This window comes from Zalophus californianus, chromosome 14 (assembly GCF_009762305.2).
Source record: "Zalophus californianus isolate mZalCal1 chromosome 14, mZalCal1.pri.v2, whole genome shotgun sequence".
In the NCBI taxonomy this organism is placed as follows: domain Eukaryota; kingdom Metazoa; phylum Chordata; class Mammalia; order Carnivora; family Otariidae; genus Zalophus; species Zalophus californianus.
This window is the reverse complement of record NC_045608.1, coordinates 54773482-54789188: the sequence shown is the minus strand read 5'-3', so window position 1 is coordinate 54789188 and position 15707 is coordinate 54773482. Positions and strand designations below refer to the sequence as shown.

At 35.9% G+C, this 15707-nt stretch overlaps 1 protein-coding gene across 6 annotated transcripts in view; it reads left to right on the top strand.

Annotated features, from left to right (window-relative positions):
- Nucleotides 1–15707, top strand: part of CCDC178 (coiled-coil domain containing 178) — a 448169-nt gene that overhangs the window by 15565 nt on the left and 416897 nt on the right. For all 6 annotated transcript variants that reach the window (XR_003517014.1, XR_003517013.1, XM_027576648.1 and 3 more), the window contains one exon: nucleotides 6257–6334. Coding sequence is in view for 4 of the 6 variants with exons in the window: in XM_027576648.1 (XP_027432449.1) it covers nucleotides 6280–6334 (55 nt within the window). In the remaining 2 variants the exon portion in view is untranslated. The remainder of the gene's footprint in view (nucleotides 1–6256; nucleotides 6335–15707) is intronic.

The following is a 15707-nucleotide window of genomic DNA, read 5'->3' as shown; positions in this document are numbered from 1 at the left end:
CTGTAGCACCTAGCCATATGTGGTTATTTAAATTTAATTAAAATAAAACAAAATAAAAAAATAATTTCTGGGTTAGATTTCAAATGATCAATAGTGATTCCAAGTGATCATGTGGCTAATATAATGCCTACTATTTTGGAGAGCATAGACTTAGAAGATTTTCATCACTGTAGAAACTTCTATTTAATGCTGCTATTGCAGATGATAGGACTACAGCAATGAACAATATAGATTTTGACTTCTAACAGAGAAAAGAGAAAACAAAGGAAAAGATTATAAAAATGTATTATCATGTTAAGTAATAATGAGTCATTAGAAAAAATAAAGCACGTTAAGTGGATAGAGAGTGAAGGGTATGCTCTGATGAAGTGGCTTTCATAAGGAATCGTAACTATGGAAAGAAAGGCATTTCTATTTATTAGGAGGGGGTTGAACCAAGAAATGTGTGGCTTCATGAATGCCAAGATACACAATTGTTTTAGAAGAGAGCATAAAAGAGAGTTCTAGTAAGATAAGAATTTTGAAATTGTAATTGGAAGTAATAAATCAAGAAGGAGGATGTTATGACCTTTCCAGCACAAGTGGAGGGATAAGACAAACCAGTGGATGGATACTCCTACATTGTCAGAACAGGAGGAGGCCATGAAAGGCAGAGATGTGTTTGGTTTGTGGGTTTGGTGATAGGAAATTAGAATTTAAATCCAATTCCTTCTATTTCCTCTCTGAAGTAGGAGGTGATATCTTCCAAAAGAGAGAAGTTGGAAATACAGTTTAAAAAGAAATAAGGGTTGAAACTATTGATGTCTAAACTTTTTTAGCTTGAAATTCATATTTCCCCTTACCTACCATTTCATTCTTAGGACTCTATTCTTCCTCATACCCCCATTTATAGAACCAACTTCTCCATTCATTTTTCTCTAAGTGGAACCCACTCCAGCTCTGATAACCTAGCCCATTTCAGTCAACAAAACTCTAATTCTCATTCTCTCTTCTAGTAGCCTTATATTCTATCTAATGATGTAGCTCATGTCCTGTTTTCTCAGGAATCTTTCTTTGGTGGTAGTATACTGATAAATGTTTAGCAACCACCTTTCAGAACAAACACAAAAAACAAAACCTAATTTCTCCTATTTGCTGATTTCCATGGTATAAATCTTCTCACCATGGTTGATTTCTAGCTACCTCACAGCCTCAATTGGCTTGCAAAATTAATTAAAATTTAACAGCCAGCTTTCTGGCAAAACCTGTGAAGGACCTGCATTTTTACTCGATTGGCAAGTGAATAAGCTAGCCTGCCCTGGTGATGAAAACAGCTTGAGGGTTCCAAGCAGTGACCAGGTCCAAGATGAATGAATGCTTTGGATAAAATTTAGCTGAAATGCTAGAGACATTTTTGTGGTTGTGAATTTACCCTTTTGCATTCGGACTGGTTCTAGAGTTAATAACTATCTACAATTACCATTTCTGGTTCATTCTAAACTTATTCCTGTCTTTAGGACCTTTGCAGCACTTCCTGGGTAACTCCTGCCTAAAATCTTTTGGCACATTCTCTCAGTTTATTACAATCAGATGTCACTTTCCAAAAAGGTCTTCTCCTTAGAATACTGCTAAAAAATAGACATCCTCCCACCTCCACGCTATCTCCTCCAGGTACTGCTCTGGTTGTGTCCCACACGATGTGATGTTTTATATTAATGATCATTGTCCAAAATTTTCTCTAAGTTCCACTGTGATGTATTCTTCTATATGGGTCATTTGTAATTTATTTCTTAATTTACACAAGCATGGGGATTTTGTAGGTAACATTTTTTTCTTTCCCTTTATTGGTTAATTTTTTTTCAGCTTTTTATTTTAAAATAATTATAGAATCACAGGACATTGCAAAGAAATATACAGGAAGGTTTTGTGCTTGTTTCAGCCATCATTCCCCAATGTTAATATCATAAGTAAGGATAGTACAGTAGGAAAAGCACAAACCATAGAGATTATTCAGATTTCACCAGTAATACATGCACTTATTTTTGTATAGGTATATAGCTCTATGGACTTTTATCACATGTGTAGCTTTGTGTAAGCACCACCACAATCAATATACATAACTGTTTATCATTAACACTCTCTGAACTACCCTTCACCCACCTCTGGTGCCAGGCAACCACTGATCTGTTCTCAATCTCTATATAATTAATTTCATGAATAAAATGAAATTCTATAATATATAAACTTTTGAGATGGGCTTTTTTTTCAGTTAGCATAACTAATTTGGGGTTCATCCAAATTGTTGCATGTATCAATAGTCTGTTCCTTTTTATTGCAGGATTGTATTCTGTGTGGTATAGATATACCACAATTTGATTCACCATTCTCCCACTGAAGGACTTTGGGTAGCATGCAGGTTTTAGCTAGTCTGTTTTTCCTTTTGTTTCCCTTGCCTCTGGAGACCTATCTAAAAAGAAGTTGCTAAGGCCGATGTCAAAGTTACTGCCTGTGTTCTCCTCCAGGATTTTTATGGTTTCATATCTCACATTTAAGCCTTTAATCCATTTTGAATTGTATGCTGTTAAGAAAATGTATTGTATTAAATCCATTTTTATGTATGGTGTTAAGAAAGTGGTTCAGTTTCATTTTTTTGCATGTTGCTGTCCAGTAAGTTTTAGTAGTATAAACAAAGCTCCTAAGAATATTATGTACATGTTTCTGTGTGAAAATAAATTTTTATTTCTCTGGGATATACGTTCAAGAGTGCAACTTCACGGTCATATTGATAAGTCAATTTTTAGTTTTAAGAAGAATTGCCAAACTATGTTCCAAAGTAGCTTTATCATTTTACATTCTAACCAGCAATGGGTGACCCAGTTCCTCCACATCTTTGCCACTATTGGATGTTAAAACTATTTTGGTTGTTGTTGTTGTTGTTGTTTTAGCTATTTTGATAGGTATATAGGTAGGTCACTGTGGTTCAATTTCCACTTCTTACTGCTGAGCAGGGGTGGGGGGTGTTCCAGCTCCCTATTAGGCCTCCACTGAAATCTTTGCTGGGAGAGGTAGGAGTGCCTAGTTACTGCTTCCTATGTGACCTCCACTGAACCCATGTAGAGGGTGTAGCTTCATGCCTGCTGGGTTGTGGTGAGAGTTGTGATTCACCATTAAGCCTGCTCGGACACTGCCCCAGTACTTCATTATTGTGGAATTCCAGGCTCCCCACATAGTATTCACTGACAATGAAAGGGGAGAAGCTTGACTCCAACCATTGGGATGGAAGTCCTGTATTCCTATTTGGCTTCCTCTCACATTACCCCAGCAGGAAGACTAGGGTGCCTCATAACCATCTACCAAGGGTAGAAATAGTCTAGGCTCCTCACAGCACCTCTGAGGGGCCACAGTTTTTTCTCTGGTGTCTGGCTGCAGTAGAGAGGTTAGTGTCTAAATGTATTCTCTTGCTAAGCTGCCCTTTTCCTGGTCCCCTGGCTAGAGAGAGCAGGCTTTTGTTGGAGATTTATTTGATCTGCACCCACTGGTATTTCTGGGTTGTTGGTTTCTTGAGCTTCAAGTTTAGGATATATGAAACTAAAAATCTTGGAAACTCACCACCTCATTGTTCCTCTGGTTCCAAGGTGCCTATCCAGGCTGCCTTCTTCCTTCCATCTCTCCACCTTTCAAAGTCTTCTTGTGTTTGTTTTATAGATAATGACTAGGTTTTTGTTATTGTTGTTGTACTTAGGGGAGGGAATAGCGATAAGTACACCCGCTCCATCTTGCTGAAAGTGGAGGTCAAGAGCATTGACTTTTATGCTTGCTTCTGTATTTTCCATCTTTTTATTACTGCATGCTTCATTCAAAGTCATTTTTTTCTGAACTTGTTTTACTAATTCTTTCTTCAGCCTTGTCATATCTGCTTTTGTTTACCAGTGAGTTTAGAATCGCAGATATAGCAGTTTGCAGTTCATGTATTTCTGACAGACTTCTTTTCAAATCTGCAGCAGTATCAATTTGCATAATTTTTTTCTGAAATTTTAAAATTTGAAGTTATATTTATAAATATGTTAAGCATAGTTAGGTGGTTTATATCTGGTAACTTCATTATCTAGAGTACCTTTGGGTCAGTTTGTTATCTTTCCTTTTTTGGTGATTTTTATTATCTAGTCTCTCTGTGTGTGGGGTTACCTTTGACTTTGTCCTGGGCAAGAATCACCTTAATTCACTTTCCTTATGAGAGATTCTGAGTCACCCAGATGATCTGTGACTGGGCTTCAATCTATGGGCAGTCTTCACGTTGACTTTACTTCTGCTTCATTTTGTTCCTTAAGATATAGATTTCTGCGGTCTCAATCCTAGGAATGGGTCAATTTTCCAAGGCACCTATGCTTGACAGAATTTGGAGTCTATCTTTTGTTTCCAAAGTTTTGTGTGGCTGTTACAAGTACTGCCCAGGCTCTCGGCTGCCTCTCTCACATCGGATATTGCCCTTGGGAAAAGTGGCCTTACATGTTGGTCTCACCTCTGTGGATTTCTGTGTTCTACCAAATCTTGGACCAGGTTTTTATTATTACCTTGTTAGTTCTCAGATGCTTTCATGAAGATTTAAAAAATATGTTTTAACCATATTTTTGTTAGTAGTAATTTGTAAGAGCATTTTCCAAGTTACCCACTTCTACATTACTATAACAATTTTCTTCTTATATTTTTCCTGTAATTTTGGATAGAAGAGAAAATGATTCCATGTTTCAACTATAAGCTTCATTGAATTAAAAAAATTAAATTTAATTATGTACTTTTTTATAGCTTCCTTTCCTTTAATAAGTTGGTCTTGATGAAGTAGATTGGCTTATTCAAAGGAGCACTGGACTTGGGATTCATGCTTTTCTTTCATAGCACTCTTCCCTAAGCTGTCTTTTTACACTGAATGCATTTACTAATTTCAGTAAGGATTTCCTTATTTGTAAAATAAAAAAATGAACTAGATGATTTCTAATCTCTAAACTCTATGATGTTTTAGGTCTACAAATTAAAAGAGGTAGCTATTAGTTCTATGTTATAGAATTACTCTCTTTCCATTCAGTAGCTCAAATTTCTAATAAATACAATTTATAGGAATTACAGTAGAGTAACTCGCTAAATATAGGGATGTTGTCAGCAATGTCAAAACTCTGTAGGACAAAATATTTGATTTCTACATTGATAAATTGTAGAGAAAAGAAACCTCATAAAGAGAATTAAAAAGGAAACTTATAAAGAGAATTAAAAGACATTTCAGTTGAATGTTATCCTTGTATCATTACTCCAAAAAACTTTTAAAAACAGGAAAAAATATAAGACAATGAAAGAAATGTAAACACTGACTGCATGTTTAATGACATTAAGACAGTATTATTAGCAGTCTTAATTATATTTTGGTATTATTGCTATGTTTAAAAAAATTCTTTTTTTTTTAAGATTTTATTTTTTATTTATTCATGAGAGACAGAGAGTGGGAGAGAGAGAGAGAGAGAGAGGCAGAGGGAGAAGCAGGCTCCCAAGGAGCAGGGAGCCCGATGCGGGACTCAATCCCAGGACTCCGGGATCATGACCTGAGCCGAAGGCAGACGTTTAACCATCTGAGCCACCCAGGCACCCTAAAAAAATTCTTGAAATATATACAAATGCAATACTATGACATTTGAGATTTGCTTAACTGTGATCAGGGTAGGTTAGACAGGGCAGTGGATGGGTATACAGAATTCAGATTGACCACTAGTTGAAATTGGTTGAAGGACACACAGAGATCCATTATACTCTCACCTTTGTATTATACATTTGACTTTCTCCATAATAAAATGTTTAAAAAAGGAACTGAGGGAAAGTAAAGAAGAGATAATGGTAAGGTTTAACTTTATCATAGGAAATTAAGCATTATAGGTTCCAGAATCTCCATAGGGCTTAGAGTCCACAGTTATAATGATAAATGCTAAAAAATCTAGTCTCCAGGCCAGATGTCTGTTTAAGTAACCAGCAAAGTAGAGAATCTAAGATTCCTTTTTAATGAGGACTTTTATATTCGGTGTTCCCAAAAAGGATCATAATAGTTCTTATTAGAAGAAGAGTATACTGTTGGATTTCCTTATATTTTTAACATAATTTAGAATTGATTTTTATATATTCATATCTACTACTAGAAACCTATCCTGACACTATCCGTTCTTGAATTGACAATTTTTAATGAATTTAAATATATATTACTTTTGATTCATGATATTTAAAGACCTTTCTTTCTAATTAGGTTTCAAAATATTGTAAATAACCATGCCTGAAAAGACAATTTCCTGTTCTAACACTGAAGGTGATCAAGCCAAGAAAGGTAAGTTTATCATTAAGTGATTTTCTTTGAAACTACATCATCAGTAAATACAATTAAGTAAATCATAGAAGTTAGCTACAAAGATAGTAGTCTTCTCCAGGACAAAGGGTCACACAATCAAACCCTCCTGGGATCACAAAGGTGAGGTAAATGAAAGGAGTAAGTCAGTTTAAGGAAAACCCCTGTCTGGATTATAATTAATTTCTTTTATAATTACTACTGAACTAAAGTATAGGCAATACAATGTATAGGTAGTACAACAAAGCCAGCTCTTACTGACTCATGTGAGCCATTCACATACATCTCAACTCTACTCCACTGATTTCTTGAAACTGTCTGGTTGTTAACAACAGCTAGTTATTAAAATTTACCAGCACCCAATGAAGACAACACAAAATTAAAAATGAAAAATACTTGAAAATTCTATATTGTAAATTTTATTAGATTTTATTGCATTACTTTGCATTCTGAGCCCCAACATTTTTTACTCTGCATTTTGTTAGCAATATTATGTCTCTGCATGATATAGAACAGAGGTCATGGTGATTAACATAACAATAAATGTGTGGCTTGAAAAAAAAAAAGGAAAAAAAAAAAGAACAGAGGTCAACAAATTACAGTCCATGGGCCAAATTTGGACAGCAGCCCTTTTTCTACAGTCTAAATGCTAAAAATGGTTTCACATTTGTAAAGAGTTGTAAAAACAAAAAAGAAAGAAAAGAGGGGAACAAAAAGAAACAAAGAGGTCTATGCAACAGAGATTGCATATGGCCCACAAAACCTAAAATTTTTACTATCTGGTCCTTTATAGAAAACATTTGCCAATCCTCGGTATAGAATTTTGCCGTGAGTACTTTACCTGGGAACAACAGTCTCTGTAGTTCATTGATAGTCAAGTTATCCATTGTTGCACTAATCCTACATAATAACCAACCAAAAAAATGCAGGTGCATTCAGCATCATAAACATTCATTTTAGTTCACCTATGCAGGAGTGTGCTGGATAGTTCTGCTAATCTCAGGTGGGCTCAAGATGGCTCACTCATACATCTGTAGTAAGCCATAGGTCAACTAATCACCCCTGCTAATTTTGCTCATATGTGGTTTGATCTTTCACAGGCCTATGGCCTTGGCTGGGAAAACTGGGCTGATTCATTTCTGCACCATGGTGTCTCTCCTAGTCTTCCAGTAGCTTTGATCTCATGGCTTGAGAGAAGGAACAGAAGCTCACAAGGCTTCTTGAGGCCAAGGCTCAAAACTGGCATACTACCATTTGTTGTATTTTATTGGCCAAAGTCACAGGACCAGCCCAGAGTTAAGGGGCAAGGGGTTAAAGTCCATTTTTTGATGACGGATGCTACAAAGTCACACTGGAAAGGAAGGGGAACACTGTGAGGAAAAACTTATCGGTACTATTATTTTAATCCAGCTACCACAATTTTATTTGAGGTTACAGAAGAAAGCAATCATTTAGTAATTCCAAACATGGTTGAGGATATTGCACAAGGGTTTTCATGTAGAATTACCAATCTTGAGTAGGATTTTAGTATTCATCACATTTTACTTTCACAGTATTTCAATAACATTGGTTTTTAACTCTTTATTCACTCTACCAATTTTAGTTGAAAAAAATGTCATTTCACGGTCATAGTGTTTATGTACTGCAGTTTAAGCAAAAAAATTTCATTTTTGGAAACTGATTTCAATCTCAGATTAGCAATATGGACCATTATTCACTTAAAACAATTTTCCCAAAGATACAATTTGGAAAGAAGATAATCAAATCATACTTGTACATATCTCTTGTTTAAATACTTGGAAAAGGACTTTTCAAACTTTTTGGATTACAATGTTAATTAAAAACTAATAGTTTGTTCCAAGACTTTTGAGATCTAAGCTGATGATTTCCCTTTGAATGACCTGACAAAGTCTATTTATTTTGAATTGCAACAGAAACTGACCAGTCTACACTGATTTGCAAGCAAAAACTCCTATATGTGGTACATCAGTAAAAAGTTAATCGTGTTAAGAAAGGCAGGCCACCTATCTTTAGTCTATGCAATGGAGAGATGTACACAAATATAACCACATACCACATTATTTGATGGAATCTGAGTGTTCTATGATATAGGTTATTTCTGTACATGCATATGAATTGTAAAATAATACGTTAATCAACTGTCTTTTGGTATTTGCTTAGTAAGTTTAGAATATTTGTATTTAAATGACATTAGAACTAATATTTCGAATGTTGGCATAAATACTGATTATGGATTAAAATTAACTTCTATCTCTTTGGCATCATACCATCATTAAGCTCCCCATTCTCTGTGTAAATCAACCAACTACTACAGAGAACATTCAGCTCATCAAACAAAGCATTGAGATGTCTATGTTCAAACTACAGATATCTATCAGATCTCAGTGTTTATTGCTATGTCTTGGCAGATTTCAAACTTTTAAGCCCAAAGCAATCTTTGCTGGATGATGTACTGAACCTAATTATGTACCAACCTTTGAAAATATTTGTCATTATATCTGTCATTAATATCATAAGAACACAGTGTGAGGTCTTATTTATTAACTTCCACCAGATGACATTCACCACAATACTTTTCTTAACATCAAAAATAAATCCTTTCCTTATGTTGTATCAGTCATCATGAAACTACTGTGGTCATATTAAAATTATTATGCTATAAATAAAACATACAGAATTGGATATTCTGTGCTCTCAGCTGCAATATATAATAAAACAAATTATTAAACGTTTCCAAATTGTTCTGACAAGTCACATTCAGATATTAAACACGCTGACCAACAGTATTTTCAGATGACTCATGTTTACACATGGTTAGCTCCAGGATAATAATTTCTATTAAAATTAACAGTACCTTTTTACAAACTTACCACCTGTAATGTTGTGATTTTTAAGCGATATTTTCATTAAGTACAAAACTGCATTTCATGGCAGTATCACGTATTTATTTGAATTATGATACTGGTACTGCATTAGTTTTTCTGTTTCTTGTATTCCATACAACAGGCAGACGCTGTGCTATTTTTTTTTTTACAGATTAGTGTCTTATTTGTTGGAATAGGAAATGTTTTGTACATTAAAAACACCTGTAACATATATGTAAAGTATAAAGAATACTGATAAAATTGATTATCTGTGCACTCATGACCCACATTAAGAAATAGGACCCTGAGTTTTCTCACCTCTCCCAAATCACATTTAGTTTTGTACATTATATATAAACATGCTGATACTATACATATATATTTTTATACTTTTAATCTCATATTACAATTTTAACTGTCTTATTAATTCACTAATAGGTCAGATCATCTGAAAATAATGAGGTTTGATTTTTACTTTCTTCCCATTATAATTTTATCACTTTCCCTCTTCTATTGCTTAGTCTAGATCCTTCAGAACCTTATTAAATGAAGCAATAAAAATATGCACATTTATCTTCTTGTTCCTGATTTTTAGAATGAGACTTTTAATGTTTCACCATTAAATGTGATGGTATTTTTGAGGTTATCTTTATAACATACTATAAATTATGAATATGTATTGAATTTTATGAATGCTTTTCCTACATCTATTGAAATTTTTCTGTGATTAAGTTTTTCTTCTTTAATCTTTAAATTTAATGAGTTGCATAGATTTTCAATTGTTAAACTTTTCATTCATGGGACAAATTTATTTTTTTAATTTTCTTTTCATATATTGCTGGATTTGATTGAATAGTCATTTTGGTTAAGATTTTTGCATCTATGCTCTGGAGTAACATTGGTCCCTAAGTTTTTTTACTTACCTTGTTTTAATCTGGTTTGGTTAGCAAGGTATTTATAACTTCACAGTTGGATTGGGGAAATGTTTCTTCATTTTCTATTCTCTGAAAAAAAATAATATTTTAATTAATTTTCTTGAATGTTTACCTGAATTTATGTCTTAATTTTTAGAGACACGAACTATTGATATTAATTATTTATTGGTTATAGGACTAGTTAGGCTTTCTGTTTATTCTTAATTCACAATTGGCAAGTTATAATTTTTTCTTTTAAGAATTTTTTCATTTGGTTAAATTTTAAATATACTGATAGAACACTGCTAATACCTTTTACTTTTCTATCTCTCTACATTCAGTTATTCCTCCTTCATATTCATAATATTGTATTTGTGTCTTCTTTGTCTTGATCAATTTTGCCAGATGTGTTTATCTGTGCTAAACTCTTCAAAGTGGTAATTTCTGATCTTTTTAACTATCTCTAGAGTTTTTTCTGGTTGTTGGTCTGTTTTCTATTTTATTAATTTCAGATATTATTACCCCTTTTCTTCCTTCTACTTTCTTTGGGTTTGTTTTTTCACATATTCTTAATCTAGATGCTTAGATCACTAGTTTTTAGATCTTTTCTAATATCATTATTTAAAGTCGCAAATTTCCCTTGAGATATCATAGAAAGTATAAAAAGGACTGCATTGTCCAATCAGACTCATTTGAAGCAGAGATTTACATAGCATGCAGCTTACTAAACGCTGTTCTGGGTAATATTGTTTAACTTTTTAAAAACTTATATTCACATATCATAAAATTCACCTCTTTAAAGTGCACAATTCAGTGTTTTCAGTATAATCAGAAGGTTGTGCAGTAACTATCAACATTATTTAATTCTAGAATACTTTCATAACCCCTAAAAGAAGCCCTATACCATTAGCAGACACTCCCTATTACCCCCTCCACCCAGCCCCTGGCAACCACAAATCTATGTGCCTTGTTGGTAATATCATAGGTCTAGTGTGCGTTGACTAATTCCTGCCCAAAACTGGTACCATCACTACCCTGGAGGACACCCACAACACGCAGGTGATGATGTTCAGTGTACGGTTTGTCATCACTTTCACGGGGGAGGCTAAGAACACTGCAGACTTACCCAAGCTGGTGGAGGGGCCGAGGCAGCTGGCCAGGTCGGACCCCACAGAGCCGTGCATCACTGAGCAGTGTATCCTGGAAGCACACAATCGCTGGTGCCAGGGAGCTGCACCAGGAAGACCTGCCTGAAGAACCTGGAGGAGGTCTACACCGGCATCCCTACCAAGAAATCCGACCCGGAGTCAAAGGTGCTCTGCCTGTCCAAATCCCCAAACCAGCACAATCTGCTGTACGTGAAGGTGTGGCCCTTCCACGATCACCTGGCAGATGACAGCAACCAGGGCGAGGTGTGGGCCTGCAAGTAATTGAAGGAGCAGGCCACTGGCCGAAAAGTATGAGTGGAACCTGGCCTAGACTGGCCTAGACCCGCAAGATCTGGTGCTCAGGGGCGGATGGCACCGGCCCAACATCTTCAACATCACCAGGACTGTACAGTACCTCAACAAAATCAAGGATGCCGTGGTGGCGGGATTCCAGAAGGGCTGCCAAGCCAGGAGAATGTGCGAGGAGGCGTGTGTTTTGACATCTGCGACGTGACGCTGTACGAGGACGCCATTCAGATCACGCCAGGGCGTGGCACCGCCTTTAGCGCAGTGCACAGACAGCTGGCGCCGGCGCAGGGAGCCCATCCAACCTGTGGAGCTCCGGGGACCGGGGCAAGTGGTTGGCGGCCTCTACAGGTTCCTCAACAGGAAAGAGGGTCACATCTTCAAGGAGTCCCTGGTGGCTGGCACCTCCATGTTTATCGTGAAGGCCTACGGCTCCTGAAGGAGTCCTTTACTTTACCATCGACCTGCGGTCCCACCGGGCGGCCAGGTCTTCCCCCACTGCGTGTTTGGCCACCCGTAGCTCCTGCTCAGGGACCCCTTCGATCACAGCGTCCGCCCCCGCCAGGTCGTGGAGCGCAAAGTCCCGCACAAGGGCATTTCAGCCCCACACAACTTCCGGGACAAATTGTGGGCGGACCTCCCGGCAGCGCCTGCGCCCTGCCTTCAATGGACTGCAGCCGCGAGTGGTCGCGTTCCTCGGAGGGCTCCTGTAGGCTGTTGGGGTGCCGTGAGGCGCAGCCTGACAGCTTTCTGGGGTGCACACGGTGCCATCGCTCAGCATAAGCTCTGATGCCGTTTCTTTCAGTATTTATCTCAAGATTTCAGAGGTAACAGAAATGCCCTCACAACTAGGATTTATTTGGCCAGTGGGGGTGGGGGAGGCCAGATGGGACGCCATTCTGGACATTCCATATGAATGAATTTGTGAAATACTTGGCTTTGTGTGTCTGTCTTCTATTAAACTAGAATTTTGTCAAGGTTCCGTTTTATGGCTGAATAACATTACATTGTATGAATATTCCATGTATTGTTTATGCATTCATCACTAGATGGATATTTGGGTTTCCACTTTGGGGCTATTATGAATAATGTTCTTAGTGTTTGAATACAAGCTTTTATGCGGGCATCTGTTTTTATTTCTGTTGGGTATACACTTGGGACTGGACTTGCTGGGTCATTTGGTAACTTGATGTTTAACTTTGAGTAATTGCCAAATTTTTTTCCATAGCAGCTGTGGTATTTTATATTCCAAACGGCAGTATATGAGGATTCCAGTTTTTCCACACCCTTGTCAGGGCTTGGTATATTGTTTCTTGTTTGCTTTTTTTTGTTTTTGTTTCTGTTTTTTAAATTATGTAGCCATTGTTACTGGGCATGAAGTGACATTTCATTGTGGTTTTGATTGGCATTTCTCTAATGACTAATCATGGGAAGATCTTAATATGTGCGTACTGGCCATTTGTTTATCTCTGGAGAAATGTTTAAATTTTTTGCCATTTTAAAACTGGGTTGTCTTTTTTTTTTTTTTTTTAATCCTTAAGTTGCAGGAATTCTTTACGTATTTCAGAAACGAGATCTTTACCAAATATACGATTTGCAAATGTTTTCACCCATGGTAGGGGTTGTATTTTCATCTTCTTGATAATGTCCTTTGTGGGACAAAAAAATTTTATTAGATGAAGCCAGTGGATCTAATTTTTAAAATTGCTTGTTCCTTTGATGTAACATCAAAGAAACTATTGCCTAATCCAAGGTCACAAATGTTTACACCTGTTTTCTTCCAAAAGTTTTTATAGTATTAGCTCTTGCATTTAAGTTTATGATGCATTTTGAGTTAATTCTTGTATATGATTTATGGTAGGAGTCAAAATTTGTTCTTTTACATGTATATCCCCAGTTGCCCTAGTACCATCTGTTGAAAAAGAGACTTTTTTTTTTCTCATTGAATAGTCTTGGCACCCTTGTAAAAATCAACAGACCATAAATATGGGTTTATTTGATAAATCTCAGTTCTACTCCGTTGATCTACAGGTCCATTCTTATGCCAGTACCGTACTGTGTATTATAGCTTTGTGGTAATTTTTAAAACTAGAAGTATGATTTCTACAACACTGTTCTTTTTGTTTAATCTGAGTCTTTTGCATTTCCATGTGAATTTTAGGATCAGTTTGACAATTTCTGGGGAAAAAAGGCTGTTGGAATTTGATAGGAATTACATTGAATCTGTGGGCCAATTTTAGGGATTTGGGCATCTTTACAAGATTATGTCTTCCAGAATACTCATACAGGGTACTTTTGTATTTACTTAGGCATTAATTTTTTTTGACAATGTTTTGTAGATTTTGGTGAAGAAGTCTTGCACATCTGTTAATTTTATTTCCAATCAAAAAGCATCTTTCTGATTCTTTTTATTTCATTTTTTTTGTCTACTTACTGTGGCTAGAATCTCCAGAACAATATTGAAAAGAAGTGGCAAAGTATAGATATGCTTGTCTTTTTCCTGACCTTAGGGGGAAACTTTTATTTTTTACCATAAAGTGTGATGCTTGCTGGGGATTTTTCACAAAGGTTCTTTATCCTATTGAAAACACTTCTCTCTATTCCTATTTTGTTGTGTGTTTTTACCATGAATAGGATTGAATTTTGTCAAATACTTTTTCTGCATCTATTGAAATGCTTGTGTGGTTTCTTCCTTTATTCTGTTAATTGGTACATCGCATTCATTGATTTTCACATGTCGGAACATTTCTAGGATAAATCTCATTTGGAAATGGTGCATAACCTTTTTTTTTTATGCTGTTGGATTTGGCTAGTATTTTGTGAGGATTTATATCCTAATATTTTTCTTTATCTTTGGATTTAGTTTGTTCTTTTTCTTCGGATGTGACCAAAGTTATTTCATATAGACATAGATAGCTACATATTTCCCTCTGACCATTGATTTTACTAAATTTATGTGTCTAGTTGTGTTGTCTTTTTGTTTTTATTCATCTCAAAGTATTTTCTTGTTTCCCTTGTGATTTCTTTTTTGACCCACTATTTATTTAGGATTGTATTTAAAGTTCACATATTTGAAAATTTCCCAAATTTCCTTTGGTTATTGATTTCTGTTTTTAACATTGTAGTCAAAGAAGATACTTTTTGTGATTTCAACACTATTCAAATGTATTGAAACTTATTTATGGCATAATATGTGCTTTATTATACAAAATGTTCCATATGCACTTGAGAAAAATGTGTTTTCTGCTCTTAGTGAAATATTATATAGTTGTTTCTTAGGTATAGTTGGCTTAAAATGTTTTCAAGACTGTTTACTTGTCTATCTTCTGTCTAGTTGTTTCATCCATTATTTAAATTAGGCAGTTGAAGTCTCCCACTATTGTTGAATTGTCTATTTCTTTTTTCAATTATGTCAGCTTTTACTTCATTTTGAGTCTCTGTTGTTAAGTTTGTGTATGTTTATAATTGTTATACCTTCGTGATGGATTGACCCTCTTACCATTATAAAGGGTCCTTTAATTCTAGTAATAATTTTTGTCTTAAAGTCATCATGTGCAATTCTATGCAGAAACATAACTTTATAATTCAATCACAAAAAGTTTTTTTTCTCAGTAAAAAAATAATTGTTTACAGTTTTTCTGTATAATTCTTATTTGGTTATTTTTGGATAAATTTAGATCATTCATATATATTATAGTTATTTGACTAGTGCTATCGTCTATCATATTTTTACTTTTTCAACACTCATATCTTTTATGTTTTGCATATTTTTGCTAAGAATTTACTTTTGCCTGGGGAGGAGCAAGATGGGCGGGGAGTAGATCTAAATTTCGTCTTGTCCCAGGAATTCAGCTAGATAGGGATCAAACCATTCTGAACACCTAGGAACACAAAAGGAGATCGAAGAAAAGAATAGCAGCAACTCTGAACAGAAAAGTGACCACTTTCTGGAAGCAGGGACCCAACAAGCGGCAGATCCGGGGAGACTCCACTTCCTCCCCCGGGAGGAGCGGCGCGGGAGCACACCGCAGGGATCTGCTGTGTTTGGAGACACCACACTGGGTCGGGTGCCAGAGATAGAAATGCTCGGTCACAGGCCAGG